We start from the raw sequence: 27784 nt of genomic DNA on the forward strand, positions 1-27784 counted from the left end.
AGAGCTAGCAGAGCAGTCCTAGCTAAAAGATGGTCAAACAATGAAGGAAGTCAAAAAGAGAGGGGTTTACTGCGTGACTCGTCCTTTTGTTACCTGAACAGGTTAGGTCATGCCCACCTTCTATCACATGCAAAAGAAGGATGCTCCAGCCAGGGGGAAGAGGAAGTTTCAACTGTCTGGACCAAACATTCCCTCGCATGTATTCTCTAGCATTTCAAGAAATGTTGTACTTGACTGCCTCTCATGGATCCCATCCCACACTTTTAGCCGTACTCTGTATACATGCAATGCAGGATCAGGGGGAAAACCCAACCAGAGGCTTATGGGAAGCTCTCGGACAATAGCAATCTCCCCTCTTGCATTCCCTATGCTGCCTCCAATATGGCAGGTACTATTACACAGACGACATCACTCGAAGCCACTTGCAGTTAGTATTTCCTTTTTACCCCTTTGGATACACAACAGCAAGAGCAAGGAACATAGTGACTTTCAGTAATGGCTTTCCTGAATGCATGAAGATCCGTTTGCTGAGAACTGAAAATGTATCACAAATGGAGCCAAATTAGTTAGTAAGTTCAGTAGGAGAGAGTGTGTGCGCGTAGAAGTGCCTCCAGACTCAACCAGAGTAAGCTTGCAAATTAACTACATCCATCTTTATTTTTATTTTAAATTCTAATTATTTCAAGCTCTTAAATAACTCTATCAGGCCTCCAGTGTGCTTTGGCTCACGGCAAAGTGAAACCACCCACTACGGAGTTGAGAAAAATCAAGTTTTCATTTATTTTATGGAGGAAAGGTTCCCCCCCCCATAATTTAGTTTCTCCAACACAGACAACAGCTGTTCCACTTAGGCAGCAGATTCAAGACATACCATTGCAGGGGGCTGGACTAGATGCCCCTTGGGTTGCTTCCAACTCTTAAGATTCTATGATTCTACCAAAGGAAGTGCTTGGTCACAGGATGGAGACATTTCTCTCACATAATTTGTTGTCACGAGGTCTAGCGGTGGTGCCTCCAAGAATAAACGGCTTTTCTTTATAGAACTCATAAAAATATAACATGTGGAATTCTTTTGCCAAAAAAAAAATTTGTTGGCTGCTGCTGACTTTTCAGAAAGGATCTGGCATCTTTGGGGGAAACAAATTTATCAATGGCTAGCAGCTATGGCTGCTGAGAATTGACCACCGAATTTCAATGGCATTGACTTCATTCATTTGAAGCCTGGATTTTGACTTTTGGCTGCACATGCAGCCCCCATTACATCAATGAGCAAACAAAGTAGTTTCACTGACCATCGTTTCCTGTTTCCTCTGAACCTGGTTGCTATTGTTTCCAGCTTCAGAAGAAGCCAGAATAATAAAACATATATTAGTATGCCAAAGGAAAGGCTATAAGTCAATGTTGTACCTTGTGTTGCTTTGAAGTTGGCTTAATATTCTGGCTTGTTCAAAAGCTGTTGACCATAGTTTCCTAGTTTGGGCAAACTATACTTTCGGGAACTATAACTAGTGGAAGACTTCTTGCATTGTTTCTCAGCTCTCACAAAGCGAGAGGTGCAGGAACTGCATGCAGTATCAAAAGCTTGCTCATCTCTCAACTGCAATGACTACTGCAATGTGCTCTACGTGGGGCTACCTTTGAAAGTGATCCGGAAACTACAACTAATCCAGAATGCGGCAGCTAGACTGGTGACTGGGAGTGGCCACCGAGACCATATAGCACCAGTCCTGAAAGACCTACATTGGCTTCCAGTACGTTTCCGAGCACAATTCAAAGTGTTGGTGCTGACCTTTAAAGCCCTAAACGGCCTCGGTCCAGTATACCTGAAGTCTCCACCCCCATCGTTCAGCCCAGACACTGAGGTCCAGCTCCGAGTGCCTTCTGGGGGTTCCCTCGCTACGAGAAGCCAAGTTACAGGGAACCAGGCAGAGGGCCTTCTTGGTAGTGGCACCCGCCCTGTGGAATGCCCTTCCATCAGATGTCAAGGAAATAAACAACTATCTGACTTTTAGAAGACATCTGAAGGCAGCTCTGTTTAGGGAAATGTTTAATGTTTGATGTTTTATTATGTTTTTAATATTCTCTTGGGAGCCACCCAGAGTGGCTGGGGAGACCCAGCCCAGGGGCATAGGAAGATAGGGGCGGTCAGGGCGGTACGCCCTGAGTGACGCGATCCCAGGGGTGCCACCGCCGCTGCCCGCCCTGCCCCCAAAAGGCGCGCCCCACCCCTGCACACGGCGCGCCGGGCCCCCAAAACGCGTGCCGCGCCCCACCCCCAGAACGTGCACCACGTCACTGGGGGCAGCGCGCCTACTCTCCGCCCCCGGTGATGGAGCATGAAGCTCCGCCGCTGATCTGGCCAGATGAGCGGGATATAAATAATAATATATTATTAATTTATTATTATTACTACTACTACTACTACTACTACTAAAGGTAAAGGTAAAGGGACCCCTGACCATTAGGTCCAGTCGTGACCGACTCTGGGGTTGCGCGCTCATCTCGCATTATTGGCCGAGGGAGCTGGCGTACAGCTTCCAGGTCATTTGGCCAGCATGACAAAGCCGCTTCTGGCAAACCAGAGCAGCACATGGAAACGCCGTTTACCTTCCCACTATAGCGGTTCCTATTTATCTACTTGCATTTTGACGTGCTTTCGAACTGCTAGGTTGGCAGGAGCTGGGACCAAGCAACGGGAGCTCACCCTGTCACAGAGATTCGAACCGCTGACCTTCTGATCAGCAAGCCCTAGGCTCAGTGGTTTAACCCACAGCGCCACCTGGGTCCCTATTATTACTACTACTACTTATTAAACAGATATATGCTTCTCTCAACTGGTCCATTGGGTTGGATCTGAAGCTTCCTCCACACTAGGAATCTGTCAGAGAGAGGCTCTTACCATCACAGCTTGCTTGTGAGTTTTCCTTGGCATGTTTGATTCTTTCAAATCACCTTGGTTGAAGCCTGTGGTGCAAAAATTAGCTCAATAGGTCTGTCACCCTCTTACCTGTGAACTGTGGGATCCAAAGGGTGTCACATTAATTGCTGAACAGGGGCTTTAGGATATCGATTTCCAAGAGCATCAAGGAATTGCCCCTTAGTCGCTGGTACCGTGCCCCATCTGTAAGGATGGAAAGTCATACTTGGGAAAGTTAACTATCCCTAAATGTTGAGGTTGAGTCTATCTTTCATGCCCCCCCTTTTTTACTACGGTTTTTTTTTATCAGGAGACTAGGAAAGACCATTAATTCCTTCCTGGCTTCTCTTTTGAGTGTCTTATGATCAGTCTGCTTCAGGGCTCCAGTAAGTCAATCACAGATGGCAAAGTTTTTGAATGTGGCTGTTTTGTTAGAGCTTTTTGATCGCCGTACACACAGAGAGACTCGCACTGTTTAGTGTTGTTATAACTCTGCATTTTATTTGAGCTGCATTAATGTGCATTTCTCTTTATGTTATTTATTGCTAATTGTTATGTTATCGTGGTCCGTGGACTGCAAATAAAGAAAGTTAGTTAGTTCAGAGAAGTGGTGGCCTGGTTTCTCCATTCCTAAAGCTGATGTTGGCTCTTTGAGCGAAATAAAACAGGCACTTTTACTGTTCCAATCTTATTTCCCTCCCCTGTGACTGACATGGGCGAGGAAGGGGGCAGGGAGAAAGGATTCAACACCCCCCCCCAAAGCATGGCTCTACATGGCTTTAATAAGCAAAATGAAAACAGGGGGATCCTAGTCAAGGATATCCTGCACAGCGTCTTCGTCAGCCTAAAAGAAGCAGAAACGTTTTTTTCTTGCATAATTAGCTCTCTGGAGATTTAGGGGAATCTGCTTGCAGTTGCTATAGATTTTAGAAGAAACACCACATCTTGGCAGGGAGAGCTCAGACATAAATTTGTAAGCTTAACCTTAGCTGTTGTGTAGCAGGCCCTGAAATAAGCTGAGTCTAAAACATGAGCTGTTCTAGTAATTATTGCTAACGTCTGGCACATGGCACACAGCCAATGCCATGCTCTGCCTTGATTTGTTTCTCCGTTTTTGTTGCCGTTCATGCAACAACAAAAAAGGGCTGCAGATCAGTAGTAACTCATCAGCTTTGCATGCGAAAGGTCCCCGGTTCAATCCCTAACAGCATCTCTAGGTGGGGCTGGGAGAGGCTCCCTGTCGAAAATACTTGAGAGCCGCTGCCTGTCAGTGTAGACAATACTGAGCTAGATGGACCAATGTAAAAGGCAGATTCCTATACAATATTCCTCCTTGAGGTTGTAGGTTGCTATCTTGCTATATAATAAAAATGTAAGGCTGTGAGAGTGCAGCACCCTCTGGAGGATATTCTGTGCTGCATCACATTCCTGGATTTGCATGAAATCGGGGTGCAGGAGGAGATCGAAAGGGAAGAGCAGGTTTTAAAATGGCAGTTTTGAACAACAGCAAAAGTTTGGAAAATGCAGGGATGGCGGAACTCAGAGGAACCATGAGGATATGTGAGGGGGATGAAGAAACTGTGAGGGGGATGTGGGTTGCTTGAGGGAGCTGTTGAGGATATGTGAGTCTGAATGCGGGGTAAAGGGCAGGATGGAGAGCTGGCAGGGTTGTGACACAAGGACGGGTGGGAGCCCCTCGTGTATACAGGTGTGTATGTGTGAGAGAAAGATTTGGGTGTTATGCAGGTACTATCTTAGTTTTCTACCTTGCCCCATCCCTAGAGGCAGGGGTGGATAGGAACCATTTTTTAAAAAGAAGAACACAGGAATGTCGGCAAGATAAAATAGCCACTTAAAATAAATATGGGTGAAATCTGCCTTTTTGTTTCATTTATTTAAAAATGTTTTATTTGAGATGCATGAGCATTGCACACCCTGAAATGACCTTGATCCACTGTGTGTTTTCTAAGCAAGTGTGCCCCCAAATACTCAACAAACACTTTCTTCCTTCAGCCCCCATACCCTAAATCTGCTCTGAGAGTTGGGGACCCTCCGTATCAGCTTTAGGTGGTAGGCGCTGCAGTCGGGGGGGGGCATCCTATTGGTTTAAGCAGGAGTCTGTTTGTAAAGTTCTGGGTGTCCCCCAGCGAGTACATTGCCCTCCGTCGGTAGAGCATGCAGCTTAATCTCGGGGCCGTGGGTTCGAGATCCACATTGGGCAAAGTTTCCTGCATGCAGGGGGTTGGACTAGATGACCCTCATGGTCATTTCCACTTCTCCTATTCTATGATTCTATGAACTTGCAAAGTAGTATCTTCAGGGGTGTGTATGTGAGATGCAGAATAGAAGTGTTGTAAGCACTCAAGATTTGAGCTAGCCTTAGTGAACCGGATGATCGCCAGCTGTTTGGGGCTACAACTCTTGCCAGTGCTGTCTGGGGTTTATGGGAATTGTAGTCCAAGACAGATGGAGGACACCAGGGTGACACAGACTGATGTATGCCTATGTTCAGCTGTGAGATTTTGGAGGGCATGCACTGAGCTTCATCTCTGAGAAGGAAATGGACCTGAATCCTGGCCTCCCCGCTCCGAATCCAGCGTGTTTGCCACTGCACTGCACTATTCCCCCCGCATGAGCATTTCCACTTTGCTCTGCTGCTATTTTCTAAAGAAGCCGTTATAAGATAGCCAGAACTATCGCATAGAGATAAGTATTAGGTTGGTACTCAGGAAACAGTGGGTTTCCTTTGCAGTTCTGCTTCACTTCCGTCGTGACGCGTGGAAGCTACTTCATGAGAACATGAGGAGAGTCTTCCGGTTCAAACCAATGCCCCATTTACTCCAGCAGTTTGTTCTCCCAGTGGCCAACCAGAAGCCTATGGAAAGGCCTCAAACAGGGTCTGAGCACCAGTGGGCAAGAGGGCTATAAGCAGAGCCTGAAAACACTTCGTAAAATTCATTGCAAATATACTAGCAGAAAACCAGCTGAATGCATCTCAGCGGATGGTAGCTTCTGTTTGTTTTGGCCAGTGTGCTCCTAGGGCAGGCATCCCCAAAACTTCGGCCCTCCAGATGTTTTGGACTACAATTCCCATCATCCCTGACCACTGGCACTCCTAGCTAGGGATCATGGGAGTTGTGGGCCAAAACATCTGGAGGGCCGCAGTTTGGGGATGCCTGTCCTAGGGTCTTACACTGGGCCCAGAGCCATCGGAGGTATACTCTTCCGACAACGGTCTGTTCCCCAGGGCCGGATTTAGGTTTGATGAGGCCCTAAGCTACTGAAGGTAATAGGGACCTTTATATGTCCAGCTGTCCTTTGTCAACAACAAATTGTCACTGTTTTTTGTGTTGAACATATGGTGTATGGTAATTTATGGGCCTAATAGGTATCTAAAGCCATTTGCACATAACATAATATGTATTTTATCAAAGTAATTGATATAGAAATGAGCAAACCAGTGATATTTTAGGGAGCAGGCTAGCAGTCAGGGCCCATTACTTACATCATAGGAGCCTACACAACACTGTTGCTGTATGTAGGTTTTCTTTTAAAAATTTTTATCTTATATTTTGGAAATGTACATCCAGGGTGTTTTTTCCTTTAATTTTTTTTTGGGGGGCCCCCAAGAGAGTGGGGCCCTAAGCTATAGCTTGTTTAGCTTATACGTAAATCCGGCACTGTCTGTTATGTCCCTGCTAGGCCAAGGCCTAGTGACCATGGCAACCGTTTATCTACCCTTCGCCTCATTTCAGAATCCAGAGGTCCAGACTGAGAAACATCTCTGTCCTTCCCATTGCAACAGGATACAGGCTGTTTATGAGTCGCAGTTCTTCTGAACTAAAGATTTATATCATTTTCCTAGCTCTGAAAGCCCCTTCTTCAGCATCATTGGATAGGGATGGGTAAATCTGTCAATGTTGGTTTCTCATTTTTTTTTTCATTTTCCCTCAATCTTAAATTCTTTTTAAAAAAATGTTTTTATTGGTTTTACATAAATTTATACATTTTAACTTTAACTATTTCAAAACATTAAAATAAAAGGGTCCTTTCGAATCTTTGGACCTCCTCCCTTCCCTCCATGGGTTCTATTTCCAAAAAATATATAATCTTTTTTTCTTTTTCTGCATCTTTTACCTTTATCTATCAGTTATATATTAATAGTTTCCAAAGTTCATTTCATATTACAAGTTTCATTGTATCCCTGCCAATGATTTTAATTGTTTTCAGTGGTCTTTTTAAGTATGATTCACACACACACACACACACACACACACACCAGTCTTTTAAAAATACTTGATCTTCCTGGTTTCTGATCTGGTTTTCCCTCAATCTTAAATTCAGTTTCCTCACATTTCTGCATCAATTTGCAATTTTTTAAGTTCTCATGAAAATTGATCATCATTTTAGTGTGAATTTCTCCTAATGTTCACATTATTTTCAAAGCAGTTTCCCCTACTACAAGGTTATATCTATACTGTACATGCATTTTTATGCACACACAAAAACGTGCATTTTTCTACACACCGCTTGAGTGGAGATCTGTGTTGCAAAATTTGGGGAAGTACAAATTTTGAAAGATGTTTGTGTTTCAGTTCGTGCATTGTTTTGGAGAGTGAAAATTATGTAGGTTCTCCTTTAAATGCAATCTGAATTGAATTTCTTTCCCTTCCCCATTTCCAGAAACCTCACCCTCACCCCCCCCCAAAATAAAAGCAGTCCAATCAGATTTCTCTTCTGCTGGAGCAATCCCAGATAAGCTTCCAGTGAACCCCAAGAATTCCCTACAGTTTGCATTGCTCTGCGTCAGGGCAACATGAAGGCCTTAGCATAATTTCAAGTGGGTGTGCAGAGAAAATGCAGAGGAAAAACTACTGCTGGCTTCAACTCTGCTCCATAGCTGCCAAGTTTTCCCTTTTCTCGCGAGGAAGCCTATTCAGCATAAGGGAAAATCCCTGTAAAAAAGGGATAACTTGGCAGCTATGCTCTGCTCATGTGCAGCCCCTGACAGATTTACCTTCCTCCAAGAGAGTCTGTCCTTGACCGGGGGGTGGGGCGGGCGGTGTTCCTCACCCTCTGCTTTTCCATTGTATAGATGTCAGTAGTTGGAGCTACCAAGGGCAGGACTGCCAATGTAAATAGTCGCTGCGATTAAGTGATAGGATGTTGGCCTTCTGAACTGGCCTTTGACAGAACACACCCAGGAGAGGGGGACAAGTCTCTGCAAAGTGTCGTCGTCCCCCACACGCGTTTCCTTGGTGCCCGTTGAACAGAAGGCAAAGACCTGGGGCAATCTCTGTTAACGGAGGGTGGGAATTAAAAGTGTTTATTTGTTCGCTGCATTTGCATCCAAACCCTTCAGACAGAACGCTTCCAAGGTTCCAGCTGACACAGCAGCAATCGATAAAACAATCAGCGTTACAGAATGCAATAAAACTCAAGTTACAGCGTGAATCTTAATGAAAATGAGGGCAATGAAAATGATCCATTCGAGACAGGGAGGTTTTTAAATCGGTGGGGGCATCCTTAACCAAAAATATTAACTGTGTAGGTACCAGGTAAGCCTTTTTTGTTGGGGGGGGAGAGCATTCAGCAATCACCAGTGTCAGCCAACACACTATATTTAATGAATTAACCCTTTATTGAATTAACCCTTAAGTTACAAACTGAATGATCTCTGCTGTTGCACTTCCAGTATACAGTTTCCCCTGGGTTTCAAAGGACACACAATTCCACCTTACCATAAACTGCTTGACTGTGTGAATTCTAGACACAGCTTTACATCCCTAGACCATAAGAATCATCAAAACCATTTCATTTGGAAGTGAGAAACAGCCCATGAAAACTAAAACTAATAAAGGCACATTATGTCAGCAAAGAAAGCAAGGCACCCAGATGTAACAGGATTTATTTCAGGTATTAGAACTGAAAGCTCTAGGCATTAATGTTGTGTGTTTGCTTTACAGCTGGATGAAAGATGCAAAAATTATATTGGTGACAAATTCTGAACCGCAGCCTGAAATTGCTTGAAGGCCTATTCAGTAAAGTGTCGTATTTTCTCTTCAGGTTAATGTTACAATGCTCAATAACGATAAACCTGGAAATTTTGAACATTGTGGTGTGTGTCCTAGTAACAGAACAGAAATCCCAAAATTGTGTGCCCAAATGTGCCATGGGTGACAAAAAGTATACGCCGGCTCCCTCGGCCAGTAATGCGAGATGAGCGTGCAACCCCAGAGTCGGTCACGACTGGACCTAATGGTCAGGGGTCCCTTTACCTTTACCTTATGCTTTTCTAGGGACCCAGGTGGCGCTGTGGTTAAACCACTGAGCCTAGGGCTTGCTGATCAGAAGGTCGGCGGTTCGAATCCCTGTGACGGGGTGAGCTCCCGTTGCTTGGTCCCAGCTCCTGCCAACCTAGCAATTCGAAAGCACGTCAAAATGCAAGTAGATAAATAGGAACCGCTACAGTGGGAAGGTAAACGGCGTTTCCATGTGCTGCTCTGGTTTGCCAGAAGCAGCTTTGTCATGCTGGCCACATGACCTGGAAGCTATACGCCGGCTCCCTCGGCCAATAATGCGAGATGAGCGTGCAACCCCAGAGTCGGTCACGACTGGACCTAATGGTCAGGGGTCCCTTTACCTTTACCTTATGCTTTTCTGCAGAATTTGTATTCCGTTTCCAAAAATGCATGATAAATGGATATGGTACAGTGGAACCTTGGTTGTTGAACGTAATCCGTTCCAGAAGACCGTTCGACTTCTGAAACGTTCAACAACCGAGGAGCAATGGGCGGTCGGCAATTTCGATGGAGAAACATGCCTCGGAAGCCATTCGACTTCCGAGGCATGTTCAAAAACAGAAGCATTCACTTTTGGTTTTCGGCGTCCGGGTTCCGAATCATTCGGCTTCTGAGACGCTTGAAAAATTTGTACCAGTCAAATTGGGTAGTGCTCGGGTTTTCTATTTATGGGTCATATTACTTTCACATGGTCCTCCAAATAATGTGTGAGCTTTCCAACTGGTTGCCTACTGTGAGAAAAGGATACTAGGCTAGATGGGGCTTTGGTCTGACCTACTTGGGTTCTTCCTAGGCTCTTAAGTGTGAGCTTCTGAATAGGGTTGACTATGTTGTATGGTGCTGCAGTGACCAGGGTGGGGGGCGTCTCCTGAAATGAGGCTGAGGAATCTTGCACCAGTGATGCTTCACGTGTTTAAGGTTCCTCCACCCAGTTTTCAGAGAGCGGAGGAGAGATCAGTTGCTCACGTTGCCTTCATCCAGTGCTTTACCAGCTGCACTGGCTCCCGGTGGAGTACAGGATCAGGTTTAAGGTGCTGGTTTTGACCTTTAAAGCCCTATGCGGCTTGGGACCCTCGTACCTACGGGACCGCCTCTCCTGGTATGCCCTGCAGAGGACCTTAAGGTCCACAAACAACAATATTCTGGAGATCCCGAGCCATAAGGTGGCTAGATTGGCCTCTACTAGAGCCAGGGCCTTTTCAGTACTGGCCCCAACTTGGTGGGACGCTCTTTCCCAGGAGACCAGGGCCCTGCGGGATTTGTCATCTTTCCGCAGGGCCTGCAAGACAGAGCTGTTCCGCCTGGCCTTTGGGTTAGACTCAGCCTGACCCCTGTGTTTTCCTCCCTCATGGCTTGGATTTATGGACTACTTGAAATGAGGCTGCACTTTAAATTTTAATACTGTATTTTAATCTGTATTTTAATTAATTGTTTTTATATTTTATTGTAATTCTGTTGGTGTGAGCCGCCCTGAGCCTGGTTTTTGACTGGGGAGGGCGGGGTATAAATAAAAATTTATTATTATTATTATTATTATTATTATTATTATTATTATTATTATCAGCTCAAAGCATTCCACAACACCTTGACAATCACTTATGGCTAACCAAAGGAATTTGCAGGTCTGTTCAGAATGTCGTATGATAGACTCAAGTCCTTGAAGGTTGAAAATCATTGGTGCTGGCTCTCTATCTGTCGCTACTGTGTAAACTGTTAAATTTCACAGTGAGGTGCAAGCGATGAAGAGCTAATATCTGGCTGGGTCCACCACACAGAAGCATCTCTGAATGCAGCCATGGAATTAATTACCCTAGAATAACTATTATAGACTCATAGAATTGTAGAGTTCTCGGCCTCGGTCCAGTATACCTGAAGGAGCATCACCACCCCCATCGTTCTGACTGGACACTGAGATACAGCGCTGAGGGCCTTCCGGCGGTTCTCTCATTACGAGAAGCCAAGTTACAGGGAACCAGGCAGAGGGCCTTCTCGGTAGTGGCACCCGCCCTGTGGAACGCCCTCCCATCAGATGTCAAAGAGAAAAACCAGACTTTTAGAAGACATCTAAAGGCAGCCCTGTTTAGGGAAATTTTTAAAGTTTGACGTTTTAGCCTGTTGGAAGCCGCCCAGAGTGGCTGGGGAAACCCAGCCAGATGGGCAGAGTATTAATTAATTAATATTAATTATTATAGAGTTGGATGGGACTCCAAGGGTATTCTAGTCCAACCTCCTGAGGTGCAGTAAACATTTGCCCAACGAGGAGCTCGAACCCACAACCAAAGAGCTTCATGCTCTACTGACTGAGCTATCCCAGATGGGTGGGAGATTTGCTTCTATTCGCTGAGCAGCCCCAACTTGGATTGGGCACATTTATAAAGGGGTGTCCACATTTTCTCCAGCTTTCCTGGTGGTAAGGAATTTCATGGATCCATTCTGAAAGCAGAGCCCATACTGTCCAACCCTTTCAGATTAAAAACCGGAACGTGCATCTTCCGGGATGCGCTTCTGGGCGAGTCACATGACCCACACCATGATCTTGCCCCCCCCCAAAAAAACGCTTTTTCGGTGTGTGATCTTGCATGACACCCCAAAATGCACTTTTTTGGGGGGACGTGCAAGATCATGGCCTTAAATAAAGCATTTTTCTTGGGTTTGAGAGCGAGAGTGTACACTCAAAATGGCTGCTGTGATCTTGCATGAAAAAATGGGATGCCCCATTTCCCCCCAGCTGCTGGGTGGGTGTGAGGCGCCTGTTCAGGATTCTTAAATCCAACCCAGAGTTCATTTGTTTGCTTCAGCTGCCTTTGCTATTCAGACTCCAGTCAGTTCCACTTTCCTTATTTTGTATGTTTGCATTTCAGATATTTATACCTTGCCTGTCATGCTAAACCCTCACAAGGACAGACAAGCAATGCATCAGGTATATAACAGAATTAAAAACAGGCCAATAAATGTCAGAACAACTAAAAACAGCAGCAGCAAAAACATTAGTCCCAGCGTGAAAGCCACAAAGTCCGATGAGGTAGTACGCAAAGTTTGACATCACCAATAAAGGGGGCCTACACACTTCCTGGGAGACGGCTAGTGAGACAACAGTGTGATGATTACGGTGGGCCAGAGGACAGGACCTTGGAGGCCAATCAAAGACTTGGGAAGCTTTGCATGTCTGTGGTGGCGCTGTGGGTTAAACTACAGAGCCTAGGGCTTGCTGATCAAAAGGTCGGCGGTTCGAATCCCTGCAACGGGGTGAGCTCCCGTTGCTCGGTCCCAGCTCCTGCCACCTAGCAGTTTGAAAGCACATCAAAGTGCAAGTACATAAATAGGGACCGCTCCGGCGGGAAGGTAAACGGCGTTTCCGTGCGCTGCTCTGGTTCGCCAGGAGCAGCTTTGTCATGCTGGCCACATGACCCAGAAGCTGTCTGCAGACAAACGCTGGCTCCCCCAGCCTATAGAGCGAGATGAGCGTTGCAACCCCAGAGTCGGACACGACTGGACCTGATGGTCCTTTACCTTTACCTTTTAGTGTTATTGATTTCATTATTATGTGTATGTTTGTGTTTTTATATCATTAACTGCCCTGTGGTCTTCAGATGAAAGGTGGTATAGGAATTTAATAATAGGTGGTGGCCCTTAAAATAACAAGGTCCCAAACTGTTCAAGCCTTAACTCTTCAAGCCAGCACTTCCAGCTGGATCCATAAATACGCACTCAATGCTACTGGCAGAAAATTGGTGAAATTGGTGATGGGAAGGTCCCTCAAAGAGCATCCAGTCCAACCTCCTGGGTAGCTCAGTAGCAGAGCAGCTGCCTTGTGAGCAGAAGACCCCCTGGTTCAATCCTGAAATCATATCCAGCTGCTGCCAGTCAGTGTGGGCAATACTGAACTGGGTGGACCCGAGGTCTAACTTGTGCTTCTTCTTTTCCCTTCACCTGCAGGAAAACATAAACATTGACGAAGCTTCCAGGTGCTTGGTGAAACACATCATTGCTAGCGAGAGCGACCCAATGCAGCCCGTTGAACCCGATGTTGTCAAACCGCACTTGAATTCCTCCAAGCTCGTCAGCTGCTCAGCTTGCTATAAGTCCTAAGTAACTTCCAAGCTGTTTGTGGACACTGGAACTGAGCAAATAACTCACAAGAGAAAAGCGTCTCCACGGCATGTAGCCCAGCCTTTGCTACTCCAGAACACGAAGCCAAGATCATGCGGTTGAAAAATATATATATATCAAAGTTGTTGTTTTAAATTCTTTGGATGGTTTGCATTGTAGGGTCCTCCACAAATGTTTGATATTCACAGTCTGGGCTATTTCTCTGAATCATCACCGCTCAGCCAAGGTGCTCTCTTTAAGAAGGCTGAGATATTACATTCATTGCTTTTTTTGTGAATACCTGCTTGAGGGAGACTTTAAAATTTGCTTTCTGGGGATACATCACAGTTACAAGCATACCCACAGAAAGCAAAATTATTTTTTAAAAGAGTTGAATATTCATGGCTATTTTGCAAAAATATATGATGGAGTTAAATGCAATATTTCTTCTAGGGATTTTTAGGGGTGGGGGTGGGGGATATATATATATATACTGCTCTGCATCTCTGCAGCCCAGTGACATGAGCTCTAGATTTTGGCAGTATTTCCTACTGCTTAGATGAGTCATTTGGGAATCAGAAGTCTGCCTTGGGGACAAGCAGATGTTTTCATTACTGTTCTGAGGGTTGGCTCTGCTGCACATCCCACTCTGCCTGCCTCCTGGTTTAACCAAGAGAGTGACTAAAATGAAATTGCAAGTGTGTCTTTTGCTGCAGTTTTTCATTCGTGCCCTTTCCCCCTTTCAGGTTTCTTTGGGGCACAAAAATAAACCTTAGGAATGTACAATCCCTCTTGCATCAAACCAGACACCAGCCTTTCTTCTCTCCAAGTGGACAACCAGATAACTCAGGGAATCTCGCAAGCAGAATATGAGGGACGCTTGTCCTTCTCCTGCTACTATTCCCCATGGCTGGCATCTAGAGCTATGCTGTCCCGAATCCTGGTACCATGCAGCCAACATAACTAGCAGCCACGGGCAGCTTTGTTCTCCGTGAATATATATGCACTCATGCATATTGGTAATCTATCAAGTGAGGGGGAAACCCCTAGAGTTGGGTCCACAACTCTAGTCATTCCTAGACTCAGGAGCAGAGCAAAGTGGGTGCATTGGGGGCGGAGCACCCCAGGTGTCATCTCCTGGGGGGTGACATTTGGCGCGGCGGCCGCCGGCAACTCCCGCCTGCCCCAAGCCGTCGTGGGAAGGACGGTAGCTGCACTCCTTTGCCGGCGTCCTCCCCCCCCTTTCCCCTTCGTTTCGACAGACTCGCTGAAGGGAGGCATGGAAGCAGGGAGGGAGAGGACGGAAAGGAGGCAGGCAAGCTAACTAGCAAAGGAAACCCCCCCCCCCAAAAAAAAATTCAACAACTTTGGCCAATCCTTCCCATAAAAAAGCTCAACAACTCCCGGCAATGACAATGGGTAGACCACAGCCAGTCTTTTTATACTGTGAGTAGATTGTAGTGTCTTGGGAGTCCAACTAGATTTCAATGAGGGGAGGTGACAATAAATTTTTCGCAGCGGGTACCACCTGATCTCACTACGCCATTGCCTAGACTTAGGGTTGCCAGACTCAATAGAGGACAGGACTTCTGTGCCTTTAATTGCCCTGCTCTCTTTTGAGTCTGGAACCCTTAAAGAGAAACCAGCAGACCCTTTGTTTAATTTCCAAGCAAAGGGCCTGCTGGTTTCTCTTTAAGGTTTCCAGACTCAAAAGAGAGCAGGGCAATTAAAAGCACAGAAGTCCTGTCCTCTATTGAGTCTGGCAACCCTACCTAGACTTAAGTGCCATTGATTTCACTGGATCTACTCAGAGCATCACAAAGTCTGGATCCAACTCTGTAGGTTCAAAAATCTGAAAAAGTCCTGACTTTTTGAAGAAAAATCGGAACATGGCAGATCACTTGTACAAGAGTGCCATTCCTCCAACAAAATTGGGTCATTTGTCGCCTCCCTGAATCTGAAAAGAAATGTTGCCAAACTCACATTGAGCCTTTCACAGCTGTTGCAGAGGTTTATAGTATGGCATGCCTGTGCTTGCTCACAGGTGCCCGAAACTTATTACACAATGGTGTGAAAAGCTACACCTTCTACACAACCATTAGAGGATTGCGAGTTCTACTGTCTTCTTGCTTGTATGCAGCCCAAAACCAGATGGACAAGTCCAGCATTAAAGAACCTTTAGCTCTCCAGATGTGGCTGGCTTATGTATCCATTAGCTCTGACCATTGGGGCTGATGGGACTTGGGAGTCCCAAGAATATCTAGAGCAGGTGCAGGGAATATGTGCCCCTCCAAATGTTGCTGAACTGCGACTCCCAACACAACCAGCCAGCATAACCAATGGTCAGGGATGGGGAGAGTTGTAGTTCAACAACAGCTGGAGGGCTACAGATTCGCTGCCCCTGATTTAGAGGGTCACGGGTCCTTTTCCATGGACTAAACAGCCTATAAAGCACTCTCCAACTTTTAGGATCCTCTGGTTTTGTTTTTGGAGTTTCAGCCCCGCTGATTTTAGCAGAATTTACTCCCAAGCCAGGGTGCCTATCAGCTGGGTAGCTCAGTTGGTTGGAACATGGTGCTGATAGCACCAAGGTTGCAGGTTTGATCCCCGTAAGAGAAAGCTGCATGTTCCTGCATTGCAGTGGGTTGGACTAGATGATCATCAGGGTCCCTTCCAACTCTGATTCTGTGATCAGTTGCCTGGATGAATTCCATTTAAAATTGCAGACTTAATGTAGTACATCTCGACTGACTTTTCGCCTGGGGGGGGGGGGGAAAGCATCCTTCTGGATTCTCATGGCACTCTAGGCTTCAGCTGTCACTACCTTCCTGAGAGTAAGCCTCATTGGACTCCATGAGAACTTCTGAGTAGACACACATGCTGCAAAACTAGTCTCAGGCACTGCAGATCTATGTAAATGGCCACTTGGAAGTAAGCTGCATTTAATTTAATGGGAATTATTCCCAGGAAAGTGTATAGCAGGGACAAGGCACCTTATGTGGTTTGACTCCAACTCCCACAATATCCCTGACCGGGATATAATGTTGGCTGAGGCTGATGGGAGTTGGAGTCCATCTGCACGCAAGGAGCCGCAGGTTCCCCATCCCTGCTGGGTGGCATTGCAACCTTAATGTTAACCAGGGATGATCACACTTGGCTACCTCAACAAGGGCATGCAGAAATCCAGGTGTTTTATTCCCCCCCCCTTAAAATGTGCTACACATTTTAAGAACAAGAGTGATGTATATGGTGAGATTTCAACAGAAGAGCTGTACTGCTAGTAGAACGTGATCACAAGCCTCAAGATGCTGTTCTTGAAATGAAACGCTCCACTTTCTACATAGGGAAAACTTTTTGTTCCAAAGAAATAAAGAATCCACCCCCCGATTGTGGTGCTTCTTGTTTGCAAAGCCAGGTGGATATACAGGGCTCAAGAAATGTGTGTATAGCGAGAATAGGGACCTGACCATTGGACATGCTAGCTGGGGTTGCAGGGAATTTGAGTCCGACAACATTGGGATGGGCCACAGGTGTTTGTATCCACCTTCCCAATGTTTCTTTGATTAAAAGAGGGGAGTGTGAGATTTTCAAACACAAAACCCCTCTGATCGAACCCTTCACTCCGAAATGGACCTAGATACCCTGGGGAGAGAGCTCTATCCTGAAGAAGGTTAATGTAGGAATGCTAAGGATAGTAGGAAAGGATATATTGTAAGTATTATCCTTCCTTCACTAACACTAGTGAGTGGTGTAGAAGAGCAGCTTCCCCTCAATATAGCAGGAGGCTAGTTTGCAGATTCGCTTGAATCTCTTTAGTTAAGTAATCCAATCTGGCTTGCCCAGATGGATTATTCCTGGTGTCCCCTTTTATCCCTCTTAAAAGAACAACGACAAAAGAGTTTGCTCACATTTCAGTTCACGATTTGATCCCTGAAAGGCAGGCTTTACTTGGTAGTTACATGACGTATGTGGGTTCATCTCACATAGAGATTGAGCTCATGTGCTGCTGGCTGAGAGCCAGCAGACAGCAAAATTACATTAAGAGAACAAAATGGCTGCAGGAGACCAGTGTGCAGCAGCAAGAGAGCAGCAAACGAGAAAGATCAAGAGATGGCTATGCGACTTGGCTCTTTTAAGGAGTCAGCCAGGGCCACGCCCATCTCCCCGGTCACCATGCAGGGGTTAGGTGCTCCAGACCAGTGGAACAGGAAGTTACACTGACTGGAGAAACATCCCTCCTGCCTGTGCCCACTCTAGGAAAATAAGGGATGTTGCATTTGACTGTTCCAGTGGATTACACCCCACAGGTAACTCTAGCAATGTGCATGGATAATATTTTAACAAGGCATACTCTCTTCACCAAGCCTTCCCCCCCTCCTGAAAAAGGAACAAAGGTTTATCATAAACGCAACTGTCCCTGATATAAAAGGATATCTGGAGTTTAGGGTCCCCCCCCCTTGTTGGCAATCTGATTTGCATGTTATTAGAAAAAATCTCCGTGATTCGGGCAGAAGGGGCTCCTGTTGGAACCCTGGAGAGACACTGCCATGGTGAGATAGACAATACTGAGCTAGACTGACCAGTTTCCCGATTCCTTACAATGCAGCTTCCTATGTATGTCCCCACTCATAGGTTGCTGGAAAAGAAAATGATTAAGAACAAAATCTTGCAGATTTTGACATGGCATGCAAGTAAGGTTACGGTACCAAGAGGCCAATATTGGGGGGGGGTGACACATTCTAGTCTGCTCTTGTGCCTTTAGCAGTGTTTTTATATATGTAGAACTCAGCAACAGTGGCGTAGCAAGGGGGGCGATGGGGGCGTTCCACCCCGGGTGCCACCCTGTTGCATGAGATTTTTCAACTGTTCTTGTATGTTCTTTCAATGCTGATTTCATATCTGAAGTCGGTTTTGTTCTGTAAGCTCTAGTATTTTTGCAATTCATGTTTTTCAATTTTTACCAGAGTCGTGTGGGGGGTAGGTACCACCTGGGCTTGCTACGCCTCTGATCAGCAATTGATCACTAAACTGAGCTAAACTTCCAACATCTGTCACAAGCAGAGTCGATCGATGATGATGATGATGATGATGAGTGTATACTGCCCTTCATCCACAAATCTCAGGGCGCTTCACAACATAAAATTACAATATAAAAACCACAGAATACGTAGTAAAAATAAAAGCAACAAGCCACCAATAATCCACCCTCCCACAACACATTCAAAAGGGCATCAGATGTCAATCAGCTAAAGGCCTGGTTGAAGACAAACGTCTTCACCTGGTAGCTAAAGGTGTATAATGAAGGCACCAGGTGAACCTCCCTGGGGAGAGCATTCTGCAAACAGGGAGCCCCTACAGAAAAGGCCCTTTCTCGTGTTGCCACCTTCCAGACCTCTTGTGGAAGAGGTACATGAAGAAGGGTCTCAGAGGATGAGCTCAGGGTCCAGGTGGGTATTGTGGTAGTGCACAGGACTTATTTCGGTCCATTCATTTCAAAGGGTGAAGTAAAATTTAGTGGGCTACAACCCAATGCTTCCAGCTTAGCGGGCTCGGGAATGTAGGAGCAAGTGGTTCACAGCAACTAGAATTCAGAGACATTGCCTCTGACAGTGGAGGTAGAACATAGTCATTTGTGGCTGTGCTCCCTGGGGCTGGCGGGAGTTGGAAGTCCAATAGCATTTCGAAAGAACAGAAGAAGAGTCTGCGGGATCAAGCCAATGGCCCATCTAGTCCAACACCCTGTCCTCGCAGTGACCAACCAGATGTCTGCAGGGAAACCAGTAAGCAGGATTCAAGCACAAGAGCACTCTTTCCCCCTGTGGCTTCCAGGAATCAGTGTTCAGAAGCATTGCTGCCCCCGAGCATGGAGGCAGAGCTTAGCCATTGAAACTAGCAGTCACTGATAGCCCTCTCTCCTCCATGAATTTGTCTAACCCCCTTTTAAAGCCATCCTGGTTGGTGGCCATCACCCCTTCCTGTGGAAGTGAGTTCCATAGTTTAACAATGTGCCATGTGAGGGCCAGAGGTTCTCCCTCCTTGGTGTAGACCAGGTACGTCCAACAGGTAGATCATGATCTACTGGTAGATCACTGGATGTCTGTGGTAGATCACTGGCTCCCACCAAAGAAGCTCAACAACTTTGGCTCCCCTAAAAAACAGGGTCTTCCTTCCTAAAAAAAGCTCAACAACTTTGACCTGAACCCCTAAAAAGGGGGTAGATCACTGCCAGTTTTGGGAGTTGGCCACCCTTGGTGTAGACCAAACTGCCAGTTTTTAACTCTGTGAGTAGATCGCAGTCTCTTGGGAGTTGGCCACCCTTGGTGTAGACCAAATTGAGATGGATGGATCAGGGATCTGGTTTGCTATGAGGTCGCTTCCTATGCCCCAAATCTGAACTTCCTCCACCTTCAAGTCTTTTCTCATCCCAAAGCATTGCAAGACCAGGAGCAAGGCTGCCTAGACAGGTAGACTGCATGCGGTTGCATCACTGTAAGACCATGCAGGGTACGTTCCTTGTATTGCCGTACATGAAAAGATTGCTGCAAACAGCTGTAATTTGAACCCCCCTTGGAGACATGTAGAAATTGGAAGCTTTCGAGATGTTATTTTATCTTTCTTTCACTGTGATGGATTGTAGCACTGCTTGGTTGCAGCTGTTGTGTGTGGTTTGCTTGCTTGCTTTCCTCACTTTAACAGCCTTGCCGGTTTTCATACAGCTTAAGTGATCGCAAATTGGAAGTGAGCTAGCCATAAAGCGAATGCACAAAAGGCACCTGGGTAGTTAGGTAGCAGCCTTTGTGTTGCGAGATCATCTGGAGATCCCTGAATGAATGCTCCATAATTCAGAATTAAGGCTTTTTGCAGCATGATCGTGAACTTTCCAAATGAAGATTGAATTGCTTCTGTGAAGTATGAACGTGGCTGGGAAGGTCTCCGCTATCATTCTTCCATACTTTTATGTCATATCTTAGATATCTAGCTACTCTATATATGTGCTATTATGAGTTTGAGTCTTCCCATGTTCATGTTTGTGGGATATGATCCATGGGAAGCAGTCAAGTACAATATTCCAGCTAAAGAAGACATGTGGGGGATTGTTTGATCCAGCCAGTCGAAACTTCCTCTTCCTCCTGTCTGGAGCATCCTTTCTTTGCATGTGACTAAATGTGGGTGTGCCCTTACCTGTCTAGGTAACAAAAGGATGAGTGACGCAGCACATCTCCCTCTTTTTGACTTCCTTCTTTATTTGACCAGCTTTTAGCTAGGACTGCTCTACTAGCTCTCAGCTAGCAGAAGCATTGGGGTTATTCCCCCATATGGGGTAGATCCACATATACATATTTGTAACTTAGTCTGCCTTCAGGAATCCAACTGTGAACTGATGTGAGTAAACTTCTTTTATTGACTTTGAATAAGATTGACTTTTATTGACTTTGAATAAGATTGTTGTGTCTTTATTCTTTTAAGAGGGATTAAAGGGAATTTATCAGGAATGTACAGACTGAATTGTATAATAGTGAGAGGCTTACACGAACCTGCAACCAGCTATCTGCTGTGCATGTAAGAAAGGGGAATGGAACTCTGCTACATAAAGGAACTTGCTAACGCAAGTTAAGAAGGATATTAATAAACAATATATCCTCTCCTGCCACCCTGAACATTCCCACAATGCTGTTGCAGCAAAAACTACCACCCACATACACAAGTGAAGGACTGAGTCACTGGCAAATTCTGGGTTAGCCAGAGAAAGAGTGTATTAGACACTTACTGAAAACCTACCTTTTGGGGAGATCTTATGAGGAACGCTTGAGGGAGTTGAGCATGTTTAGCCTGGAGAAAAGGAGACAGAGAGGAGGGATGATAGCCATCTTCAAATATCTCAAGGGCTGTCACATATGGAAGGGCTGACTCTGACTGAACATTAGGAAGAACATTCTGACAGTAAGAGCTGTTTGACAGAGGATCAGACTGCCTCCAAAAGTGATGGACGTTCCATCATTGCATGTTTTCAACAGAGGTTGCATAACCGTCCGTGAAGGATTCTTTAGCTGTGATTTCTGCTTTGCAGGGAGTTGGGCTAGATGACGAAGAAGAGGAAGAAGAGGAAGAAGAAGAAGAAGAAGAAGAAGAAGAAGAAGAAGAAGAAGAAGAAGAAGAAGAAGAAGAAGAGGAGGAGGAGGAGGAGGAGGAGGAGGAGGAGGAGGAGGAGGAGGAGGAGGAGGAGGAGGAGGAGGAGGAGGAGGAGGAGGAGGAGGAGGAGGAGGAGGAGGAGAAGAAGAAGAAGAAGAAGAAGAAGAAGAAGAAGAAGAAGAAGAAGAAGAAGAAGAAGAAGAAGGTTTAATTTATACCCCGCCCTCCACAGTCAAAACCGGGCTCAGGGCGGCTGACACCAGTAAAACTACAATAAGACGTAAAAGAAAAAAACAATTAATTAAAATACGGGTTAAAATACAGTTTAAATTTTAAATTGCAACCTCATTTTAAAGTAGCCCAAATCAAAACCATAAGGGAGGAAAACATAGGGGTCAGGCTGAGTCCAGCCCAAAGGCCAGGCGGAACAGCTCCGTCTTGCAGGCCCTGCGGAAAGATGTCAAATCTCGCAGGGCCCTGGTCTCCTGTGAGAGAGCATTCCACTAAGTCGGGGCCAGTGCTGAAAAGGCCCTGGCCCTGGTTGAGACCAATCTAACCACCTTATGGCTCAGGACAGGGCTGGCCCTAAGGCAAGGCTGGGTGGCAAAATGCGCCAGGGGGCACCGCGCTGCTGCGCCCGTGGCAGCCGCGCTCCGCCCACCAGACAGCCTTTCCCTGCATGCCGGCTCAGGTTGCGATGCCCCACCGGCAGTGGCACCCTCGCCCACCTCTTCTCGGACTGCAGGCGCCGTTGTGGGGAAGCCGGCCGCGAGCCTCCCATCGGCGCAGCAGCCAGGGCTCCCTGGATGGCAGCGCCGTGCAGCCATTCGGCAGAGCAGGCGGAGCACAGCTAGCAGCGTCCCCGTCTGTCCACTGCTGGGGGAGCACGAGTCCGGCGTCGCTGCTGTCGGTCCTGCCGACAGCAGAAGGCATGGCATGGCAGCATTGGGGGGGGGGGATCGGCGCCTCTGGAAAATGGAGTCTCCATCCCCCGGGAGGGAAATGTGAGGGTGGGGTGGGGGGCACCTGAGGGATCCCTGCACCATGGCGCCCGATAAGGTTAAGACGGCCCTGGCTCGGGATCTCCAAAATGTTGTTATTTGTGGACCTTAAGGTCCTCCGCGGGGCATACCAGGAGAGGCGGTCCCGTAGGTACGAGGGTCCCAAGCTGCATAGGGCTTTAAAGGTCAAAACCAGCACCTTAAATCTGGTCCTGTACTCCACCGGGAGCCAGTGCAGCTGGTAAAGCTGGTAAAGAAGAAGAACCTGCTTTTCTCCAGATATTAATAATAATAAATCCGAGGGACCCAGGTGGCGCTGTGGGTTAAACCACTGAGCCTAGGGCTTGCTGATCAGAAGGTCGGCGGTTCGAATCCCTGTGACGGGGTGAGCTCCCATTGCTTGGTCCCAGCTCCTGCCAACCTAGCAGTTCGAAAGCACGTCAAAATGCAAGTAGATAAATAGGAACCGCTACAGCGGGAAGGTAAACGGCGTTTCCATGTGCTGCTCTGGTTTGCCAGAAGCGGCTTTGTCATGCTGGCCACATGACCTGGAAGCTATACACCGGCTCCCTCGGCCAATAATGCGAGATGAGCGCGCAACCCCAGAGTTGGTCACGACTGGACCTAATGGTCAGGGGTCCCTTTACCTTTACCTTTAAATAGGTGTTCACAGACCTTCCTAGTATCTCTATTTTCCAGGGACACCCCCGAATTTACAGAAGGTGTCCCAGTTTCTGATTTGATCCTGGAATGTCCCACTTTTCCTTAGGATGACCCTATCTTCATCGGGGAAAAAATGTTGGAGGGTTTGGTAGGGCGTCTCTATTTTCATCAGAGAAATGTTGGAGGGTGTGGTGTTCTGAGGCATTGCAGGCGAAGGCATCCACAGCCCTTCTCTGATATCAACAATTCTACACAAATACAGCTTGATGCAATTGGGGGAAATGGCCTCCTTACATTTAAAGCTACTCATGTGAACACGCCTTTAGTGCATAGCTGCCAAGTTATCCCTTTTTTACAGGGATTTTCCCTTATGCTGAATAGGCTTCCTCGCGAGAAAAGCGAAAACTTGGCAGCTATGCTTTAGTGTGTGTTGGGGGGGGGGGATGCCATTCATTCATAGCTGCCAAGTTTTCGCTTTTCTCGCGAGGAAGCCTATTCAGCATAAGGGAAAATCCCTGTAAAAAAGGGATAACTTGGCAGCTATGCATTCATTGTTCAGTTTCAGGCAGCAAAATGTCTTGGGTCAGCCCTGACCCTGGGGCACAAGGCCAAACCATGTGGAAGGCATTGATTCTATCAGCACCTCAGAGCAACCGATTTGTTCTTGGGCCAACCCTTTAAAAAAATTATTTAAAAAATAATTCTAATTTAACTACATGCCAGAAATTATGAAGCCATTCTAGCTGTAGCTCGACTGTCAAAAGATTTCCACTTAGCAGCAACCAATATCTCCACCCCACTAGTGTGACATATTACCAATTAACAGAATATTGAATCTATCTACGCGTTCATTCGTTTATCCTCACAACTAACAGAATTGTCTCTGGTTGCAGAGGGAACTCCTGTCAAGCCGCACACATTTTATATGCCCAAAAACATTTATCAAAAGGTTTTGATTTTAGAACAATCCCCACCATATGCCAGTAATCTACTTTATCCCTCCTTCATCTCCAGAGCTGCTTAGGTGATACATCAGTTTAACTTGCCTGGCAGCAAGTACTACTAGGATAATGAACGGTAATTATTTCCTCTAATAGTTCTGTAAGCTGCAGTGGCCAGAATCACTGGGAAGATAAATTCCCACTGATTACTAATTAATTGTAAGGGATCTGTGATCCTCCAGATATTACTGGACTACAACTCCCATCATCCCTGACCGTCCGCCATGCTGGCTGGGACTAATGAGAACTGGATTCCACAAGCAGTTAGCGAGCCAACAGGATTTTCCCAATGTTGCCATCTACTGATTTTCCATCAGTTGACCCAAGTCTAATAAAAAAATTATATACTTTTGGCCATAAAACAAATGGTTTCCCCCAAAGACTATGGGATAATTTCCATTTTTCTGCTTACCGACTGTGGCAATCACACAGGGTCCCCGGGTGTTTTACGGTCGATTGATCCCTGTTCCACCACTGGTTTCCCTCTGCCACCAACCAGGCATTATTTGGTAATCACTGAGTCCAGTCAGAGTTTGAAAGTGGACGTAAACTTCAGTTATTTTGTACAGAGAACAAGCATATGATTTCTTAAATGGTGCTCAGACAATATATTAACTTGGTTCCTATACTGGCCTATACCTCCCTATGATTTCCTCACTCTTGCTCACAATTCAAACCAACTTCCTCCCAGTTTCCACTTAAAACTCCTAGGTTATCTGCTGTTCCTCTCAGATGCTAACTGTTTCTGACTCAGATTTGTTTTATCTCACACAAATTAACCAACCCACAGACTCCCTCTCTCAACTCAACCCCTCAGCTCAACTCAACTGAACTAACTAACTCTTAATGCCCCCCCCCCAGGGCTTGTTTTATAGCCTAACTTATTCTGCCCCCTGGCATACCCTCCAGCTCCCGGTAAGAAAAATCTGGGATCAGCAGCAGCGCGGCACCGGAAGTCGCTTCTACGCATGTCTGGACATGCGTAGAATCAACTTCCGGTGCCGGCGCTGCCTGATTCCCAGTGCCCAGACATGGGCGGAGCGGCACCCGAAATTGGTGCGCAGAAGGAGCCTCCCTGGGAGATAGGAAATCCGGGGGATTTACAGCATTTTTCTCTGTTTGGGATAACAGCAGGAAATGGGTTTAAATACGGGGGTTTCCCGCGAAAAACAGGAGACTTGGCAGCTATGCCCCCTGGGTTGCTATTGGTTACACAATTAACTCTTTCACTCTCAGCACTAGCTGCATAGGGCTAACACCACACCAACATTTTCCAAAAACATATTCATCGCAAATATTGGCACCAAATATTTCACCATTTTTTCCATACGACTTTGATATAGGGAAATGGAATCTAGCTCATTACTGTTTACGCTGACTGGTAAGTTTTGCTGGTTCTACCTGGGTGCACCGTAGATTAAACTGCAGTAGTGGCTGGTGCCCCTTGGAGCTGGTAGGACAGAAGGCAAAGAGGTCAACAGGAGGTGGAGTCTGAGTCAATGACTTAATTTTGTCCTCCATCCTTTTCCCTGCCAAATTCTACAAGCGCCAAATTGAGAATGAGGAGGGAAGAAGCAGACAGTCAAGAAGACCACTCTCTGGACTGGTTGTAAGTAGTGTTAGAAACTCAGATTTATAAACTACAGTAGGTGCCAAATGGCTCTTTAAACCCCCTAGGGTTTCAGTCACCAAAACAGAAGCTCTAGTTGCCATTTTGGGGCAAGCTAGCTCAAAAGTCTTGGTTTTCTCGAATGATGGACTGACTGCGATTGATACTCAGTTAAACATCTGGCCAGTTCGGGTGACAACCTTGAGCTAAGTTAAGAGCTTTGAGAACTTAAAGAAGAAAAGTCACTGGATCCAGGGACAGTCCACATATATATTGGCCTATTCCAGGCATAGGCAAAATCAGCCCTCCAGATGTTTTGGGAATACAATTCCCACCATCCCTAGCTAACAGTTGTAGTCCCAAAAACATCTGGAGGGCCGAGTTTGCCTATGCCTGGCCTATTCCCACCTCTATTTCTGAATGGCTCCTGCTCCTGCTCAGGCGGCACAAAAAAAGCATTTCGGTTCCAGAAATTCATTCAGATTTTGCAGATAAAATAGAACAGAAAGAATTCTACAGGATGAGGTGTTAGTGTGTGAAAATAGTCCAGATCCAATGATCCCCAGGTGGTAGAGATGTCAGGTGCCATCCTGGCGCCCAGGCATCTTCAGTTGGTTGCAAGTGGTCGAAAGTCAGGTGCTAAATGTTTAAGGAAGCTTTTAATATTTAACAGACTATTGCATTTTAATATTTTGTTGGAAGCCGCCCAGAGTGTCCGGGGAAACCCAGCCAGATTTATTATTATTATTATTATTATTATTATTATTATTATTATTATTATTCAAACACTGGTTGTAAGTAAGAAGTCTGGAAGGCACAGAGGAAATCAAGCCCAAAGTTGGAGGAGCAGTGCCTCATTTGCCCTAATGGACTAGCTCCCCCTGTTAAACCAGGAATCTCCTGCGTGCTTAAAGAAGATATAAGACATCATCACACAGCCAAGGGTCATAGAAAGACAGTCCTCCTTAAATAAACAATTACAACCAGGGAAAGATGCATAATGTCGGGCAGGCGGGCCGTCAGCCGGAGTCTTGTTGGTTGGGGGGGGATTTTATTTATTTATTTTAGGAGGGAATGGTGCAGCAGCGAGAGAAGGAAGGAGCAGGGCTTGGCAGAGGATGAAAGGGAACCTGATTTGGAAGAAAAGAATGGCGTCAATTTAAAGCGTGGAAGAAAGATTGCACTGCAGAATCATAAGGGAAATGGAGAGACTGCCAGGGCGCTTGCCAAGCACGGCATAAAGACATATAACTGTACAATAGGAGAAGCAAATTACTGCAGATAAGTGGTATTTATGAGACGACAAACTGGTAGCATGATCCAAATTCCATTCAAGTAATGGGCTTTTCAGAGAACGCATCCTGAAAACCATGAATGCATTTTCAAGGACAAACCAACAGCACTGAAAGTTATGCATCTGGGGAGAGGGGTGTGTGTGTGTGTGAACAGCCCTCAACATGCTTCCTTGGAAATAGACATGGGTAGTCTGGATTTTACTGACTGCCCAAACTGAACCCAAAGAGTATTGGGTAATGAACCCCAATATTTTCCCAACAACATTTACTCGTTGTCTCTAAAGAAGTACATGCTCGCAGCAGGAACTCTATAACTGAGGGTCCTGTTTAACAGGAAAATAAAGTTGTGACCTTTTATGCCAGTTCTTATCTCTCCATTCTTTGCTCTGTCATGCGAGGGAAACAATAAGTAAATAGGACATAACTAATGGCTTGAGAATTCTGCTGTTTTACATTCTACCATTTTAGGATTTTGCCACTTATTTATCTGTTGTTGTTGTTGTTGTTGTTGTTGTTGTTTGTTTTATTATATCCCACCTTTTCTGCAAGGAGTTCAAGGTGGGGGGACATGGTTCGGCCCCCATTTTATCCTCACAACAACCCTGCGAGGTAGGTTAGGTAAAGAGACAGTGAATAGCTCAAGGTCACCCTGTAAGCTTTCTGGCTGAGTAGGGATTTGAACCTGGTTTCCCAGGTCCTAGGCTGATGCTCTTAACCACTATGCCACATTCCAGCCTCCCCACCTCCACCCACTGCATGGGCAGCAAGGGCCCCAGC

At 46.1% G+C, this 27784-nt stretch overlaps 1 protein-coding gene across 1 annotated transcript in view; it reads left to right on the forward strand.

Annotated features, from left to right (window-relative positions):
* Positions 1-16693, forward strand: part of RAB38 (RAB38, member RAS oncogene family) — a 30707-nt gene extending 14014 nt beyond the window's left edge. Inside the window, exon 3 of the mRNA XM_035116112.2 lies at positions 13156-16693. Coding sequence (XP_034972003.1) covers positions 13156-13308 — 153 coding nt within the window. The 3' untranslated portion in view covers positions 13309-16693. The remainder of the gene's footprint in view (positions 1-13155) is intronic.
* Positions 16694-27784: the final 11091 nt, after the last annotated feature.

This window comes from Zootoca vivipara, chromosome 4 (genome assembly GCF_963506605.1).
Source record: "Zootoca vivipara chromosome 4, rZooViv1.1, whole genome shotgun sequence".
NCBI lineage: Eukaryota > Metazoa > Chordata > Lepidosauria > Squamata > Lacertidae > Zootoca > Zootoca vivipara.